The 6,000-nt window shown below is 45.6% G+C and overlaps 1 protein-coding gene across 1 annotated transcript in view; it reads right to left on the bottom strand.

The window, feature by feature from the left end:
- LOC110514120 (protein unc-80 homolog) overlaps nt 1-6,000 on the bottom strand; it is a 110,001-nt gene that overhangs the window by 93,549 nt on the left and 10,452 nt on the right. Inside the window, exon 8 of the mRNA XM_090207548.1 lies at nt 1-273. This exon is cut by the window's left edge and continues 1 nt beyond it. Coding sequence (XP_090063674.1) covers nt 1-273 — 273 coding nt within the window. The remainder of the gene's footprint in view (nt 274-6,000) is intronic.

The raw sequence follows: 6,000 nt of genomic DNA, 5'->3' as shown, positions 1-6,000 counted from the left end.
TGAGTCTTGTGGGTGTTGACGAGAGAGGGGGCGGTGGCCACCATGGAGCTGCTGCGAGGGCGGGGCAGGGGCGGGACCAGTGGCTCCGGCGGGCGTTCCGGGCGCTCCTCCAGGATCTGACGCAGGCGCTGCAGGTAGAACATGAGGGCCCAGTGCACCCCCTCCTCCGTCCAGTGGGGCTGCAGCAGGCAGCGCAGGACTGCCACGTCAAAGTAGGTGGCGTAGCGGGCACGCTGGGCCAGGGAGACGGAGATGCCCGCTGGGGCAGAGGTCCTGGGGAAGACAAGTACAGGGAGAGAGGGAGGGGGAGGGGGAGACAAGGTACAGGGAGAGAGGGAGGGGGAGAGAGGGAGGGGAGAGAGAGAGAGGGTGGGAGGAAGTTAGTGACATGAATCTGTAAAGCCCTTTTGATATCAGCAGTTATCACAATGTGCCTTACAGTAACCCGGCCTGGACCCGGCCTAGACCCGGCCTGGACCCGGCCTGGACCCAGCCTGGACCCGGCCTGGACCCGGCCTTTTGCAAATAGTTGTTAAAGGCAGGACTTGTTACTGTAGTTTATGATTTGTAAACAGCCTAACTGAGCTCAAATGATCAAATCAGCACCTCCAAAAAAAAACTAGATTGATGTCTGATATTATGTTCTAGCTCTGCAAAGAACAATCTGTAAATCTCTGACTGAAATCACTTGCATCTGCCTCAAATGAAATTACCAGTCCCCATCATTTCCTGCCACGTTCATCACTTACAGTGCGTTCGGAATTTATTCACAGACCCCTTGACTTTTTCCACATTTTGTTACGTTACAGCCATATTCTAAAATTGATTTAATTGTTTTTTTACCTCATCATTCTAAACACAATACCCCTTAATGACAAGCAAAAACAGGGTTTTTAGAAATGTTTGCAAATGTATAAAAAAATAAAAAGTGTAAATATGACATTTACATAATTAATTATTCAGACCCTTTACTCAGTACTTTGCTGAAGCAGCCTGGAGTATGACGCTACAAGCTCGGCCCACCTGTATTTGAGGAACTGTAAAGTAAATATGGACAGTTATTCTAACATGGTCAATGTGCACATTAGAATTTGGTAAGGACCACACATCGTTGCATCCTCGACTGTTCTGTTACTATGATTTACCACATTCTAAATGTGATTTCTGTCATTCTGAGCACCGTGGGTGAACACCCTAGTCATGCTACGCACCCATATGGGACCCTAGTCATGCTACGCACCCATATGGGACCCTAGTCATGCTACGCACCCATATGGGACCCTAGTCATGCTACGCACCCATATGGGTCCGGTCAATTTCTCAAATGTCCGGTAAATTAAAATGTTAATGGTACACACACTCTTCGGCCTGTTAAGATAGAGATGTACAGTGAAATCTATTTTTGTATTTATTTTACCTTTATTTAACTAGGCAAGTCAGTTAAGAACAAATTCTTATTTTCTATGACGGCCTAGGAACAGTGGGTTAACTACCTGTTCAGGGGCAGAATGACAGATTTGTACCTTGTCAGCTCAGGGGTTTGAACTTGCAACCTTCCGGTTACTAGTCCAACACTCTAACCACTAGGCTACCAACAGGTTCTCGTTTGCTCTCCTCTGTCCCTTCCTCCCTCAGGGTTCCTCCATGACCAAGCAGCTTGGTACTCAGGCCTACCTGGAGCGATCACCTCAGAGAACAGTATCTACAGTGGTCTGTATTTGGGGAGTTTCTCCCATTGTTCTCTACAGATCCTCTCAAGCTCTGTCAGGTTGGATGGGGAGCGACACTGCACAGCTATTTTCAGGTCTCTCCAGAGATGTTAGATCGGGTTCAAGTCTGGCCTCTGGCTGGGCCACTCAAGGACATTCAGAGACTTGTCCCGAAGCCAGTCCTACATTGTCTTCGCTGTGTGCATAGGGTCGTTGTCCAGTTGGAAGGTGAACCTTCGCCCCCGTCTGAGGTCCTGAGCACTCTGGAGACAGGTTTTCATCAAGGTTCTCTCTATACTTCGCTCTGTTCATCTTTCCCTCGATCCTGACTAGTCTCCCAGTCCCTGCAGCTGAAAAACATCCCCAGAAGTGACGCTTGGCATTCAGGCCAAAGAGTTCAATCTTGGTTTCATCAGACCTGAGAATCTTGTTTCTTATGGTCTGAGAGTCCTTTAGGTGGGCTGTCATGCATTTTACTGAGCAGTGGCTTCCGTCTGACAACTCGACCATAAAGGCCTGATTGGTGGATTGCTGCAGAGATGGTTGTCCTTCTGGAAGGTTCTCCCATCTCCACAGAGGAACTCTGGAGCTCTGCCAGAGTGACCATCAGGTTCCTGGTCACCTCCCTGACCAAGGCACTTCTCCCCCGATTGCTCAGTTTGGCCAGGCGGCCAGCTCTAGGAAGTCTTGTTGGTTGCAAACTTCTTCCATTTAAGAATGATGGAGGCCACTGTGTTCTTGGAGATCTTCAATGCTGCAGATATTTTTTGGTACCCTCCCCCAGATCTGTGACTCGACACAATCCTGTCTCAGAGCTCTACGGACATCCTTCAACCTCATGGCTTTGTTTTTGCTCTGACGTGCACTGTCAACTGTGGGACCTTATATAGACAGGTGTCTGCCTTTCCAAATAATGTCCAATCAATTGAATTTACCACAGGGGGACTCCAATCAAGTTGTAGAAACATCTCAAGGATGATCAATGGAAACAGGATGCACCTGTGGCATGTGTTAAACAACAAGGCCCTGTAGAATATGTTAAACAAGGCCCTGTATTATGTGTTAAACAACAAGGCCCTGTAGCATATGTTAAACAACAAGGCCCTGTAGCATGTGTTAAACAACAAGGCCCTGTAGCATGTGTTAAACAACAAGGTCCTGTAGCATATGTTAAACAACAAGGCCCTGTAGAATATGTTAAACAACAAGGCCCTGTAGAATATGTTAAACAAGGTCCTGTAGCATGTGTTAAACAACAAGGCCCTGTAGCATGTGTTAAACAACAAGGCCCTGTAGCATGTGTTAAACAACAAGGTCCTGTAGCATATGTTAAACAACAAGGCCCTGTAGAATATGTTAAACAACAAGGCCCTGTAGAATATGTTAAACAAGGCCCTGTAGCATATGTTAAACAAGGCCCTGTAGCATGTGTTAAACAACAAGGCCCTGTAGCATATGTTAAACAACAAGGCCCTGTAGCATATGTTAAACAACAAGGCCCTGTAGAATATGTTAAACAAGGCCCTGTAGCATGTGTTAAACAACAAGGCCCTGTAGCATATGTTAAACAACAAGGCCCTGTAGCATATGTTAAACAAGGCCCTGTAGCATGTGTTAAACAACAAGGCCCTGTAGCATGTGTTAAACAACAAGGCCCTGTAGCATGTGTTAAACAACAAGGCCCTGTAGCATGTGTTAAACAACAAGGCCCTGTAGCATATGTTAAACAACAAGGCCCTGTAGCATATGTTAAACAACAAGGCCCTGTAGAATATGTTAAACAAGGCCCTGTAGCATGTGTTAAACAACAAGGCCCTGTAGCATATGTTAAACAACAAGGCCCTGTAGCATATGTTAAACAAGGCCCTGTAGCATATGTTAAACAAGGCCCTGTAGCATGTGTTAAACAACAAGGTCCTGTAGCATATGCTAAACAACAAGGCCCTGTAGCATATGTTAAACAAGGCCCTGTAGCATGTGTTAAACCACAAGGCCCTGTAGCATGTGTTATACAACAAGGCCCTGTATTATGTGTTAAACAACAAGGCCCTGTATTATGTGTTAAACAACAAGGCCCTGTATTATGTGTTAAACAACAAGGCCCTGTATTATGTGTTAAACAACAAGGCCCTGTATTATGTGTTATACAACAAGGCCCTGTATTATGTGTTAAACAACAAGGCCCTGTAGCATGTGTTAAACAACAAGGCCCTGTAGCATGTGTTAAACAACAAGGCCCTGTAGCATGTGTTAAACAACAAGGCCCTGTAGCATGTGTTAAACAACAAGGCCCTGTATTATGTGTTAAACAACAAGGCCCTGTAGCATGTGTTAAACAACAAGGCCCTGTATTATGTGTTAAACAACAAGGCCCTGTAGCATGTGTTAAACCACAAGGCCCTGTAGCATGTGTTAAACAACAAGGCCCTGTAGCATGTGTTATACAACAAGGCCCTGTAGCATGTGTTATACAACAAGGCCCTGTAGCATGTGTTAAACAACAAGGCCCTGTAGCATGTGTTAAACAACAAGGCCCTGTAGCATGTGTTAAACAACAAGGCCCTGTATTATGTGTTAAACAACAAGGCCCTGTAGCATGTGTTAAACCACAAGGCCCTGTAGCATGTGTTAAACAACAAGGCCCTGTAGCATATGTTAAACAAGGCCCTGTAGCATGTGTTAAACAACAAGGCCCTGTAGCATGTGTTAAACAACAAGGCCCTGTATTATGTGTTAAACAACAAGGCCCTGTATTATGTGTTATACAACAAGGCCCTGTAGCATGTGTTATACAACAAGGCCCTGTATTATGTGTTAAACAACAAGGCCCTGTAGCATGTGTTAAACAACAAGGCCCTGTAGCATGTGTTAAACAACAAGGCCCTGTATTATGTGTTAAACAACAAGGCCCTGTATTATGTGTTAAACAACAAGGCCCTGTAGCATGTGTTATACAACAAGGCCCTGTAGCATGTGTTAAACAACAAGGCCCTGTAGCATGTGTTAAACAACAAGGCCCTGTAGCATGTGTTATACAACAAGGCCCTGTAGCATGTGTTAAACAACAAGGCCCTGTATTATGTGTTAAACAACAAGGCCCTGTAGCATGTGTTAAACAACAAGGCCCTGTAGCATGTGTTATACAACAAGGCCCTGTAGCATGTGTTAAACAACAAGGCCCTGTATTATGTGTTAAACAACAAGGCCCTGTATTATGTGTTAAACAACAAGGCCCTGTAGCATGTGTTATACAACAAGGCCCTGTAGCATGTGTTAAACAACAAGGCCCTGTATTATGTGTTAAACAACAAGGCCCTGTAGCATGTGTTAAACAACAAGGCCCTGTATTATGTGTTATACAACAAGGCCCTGTATTATGTGTTAAACAACAAGGCCCTGTAGCGTGTGTTAAATAACAAGGCCCTGCAGCATGTGTTTCTGTGGAGATTTAGAGACTGGATTTTCAGCCTACGTGAGCCCACTATCAATAAGACTTTAGCTCAGCAGCCGAGATGAAGGTCACTGGCTGGTGGCTCATATTTATTAAGTCACACTGTAGAAAAACAGTTTACAATGAGACACGAAACTAGCTTTTCTTATTGGACATGCTCAGGGAGCCACTCCTTGTTTCAATCTATCTTGGTTACGTTTGATGCCTTATGAATACAGCCCTGGTGCATGGCAAAGGAGCCGATATACAGGGCTACACCGCACCACAACAATAGAATGAGATTTATACTGTAGTGAAAGCAGAGAGGGGGAGGAGGGAGGGAGGGGGAAGCATTTCATCTTAGCTGTACTATTAAACTGAGTCGGGTTGAGACGGTCAATACTAGAAGAATCAATGTCAGAGTACAGGATGCAGGAGCAGTATTGTGTTACACTGTCTAAACGACACACGCACACTCAAAGCTTTCGGTTTGTGTTGTGGAGAGGTTGCTGTGGCGACTGAGTGACGTACATACACCCACCCCCAGGAGAGACACTGCCCAACCTGGACTCCCTCCATTGCAGCAGGGGTTGCCATGGAAACGGCATCAGCATCGCATCACAGTGGGAAGGAGTGATTGGAGTGCATGGCAACACCGGAGCTGTACGTCAGCGGTATTAATCAGGGGAGAGAGCTTATTTAGATTCACAGCTGGAAGTCCTATAAATGTGAATCTCATGAAGAGAGATGGATTGTTTCACTCTGCTGTCACACTGCATTAAGGTGAGGATGGCTGGGAGACATCTCTCTCATTCTCCATACCCAATATCCACATTAAATCAACCAGGGGTGGACTGGCCA

Source organism: Oncorhynchus mykiss, chromosome 18 (assembly GCF_057628025.1).
Source record: "Oncorhynchus mykiss isolate SJ-2025 chromosome 18, ASM5762802v1, whole genome shotgun sequence".
Lineage (NCBI taxonomy): Eukaryota > Metazoa > Chordata > Actinopteri > Salmoniformes > Salmonidae > Oncorhynchus > Oncorhynchus mykiss.
Note: the sequence above shows the minus strand (reverse complement) of the source record. Positions and strands in the feature narration are given on the sequence as shown.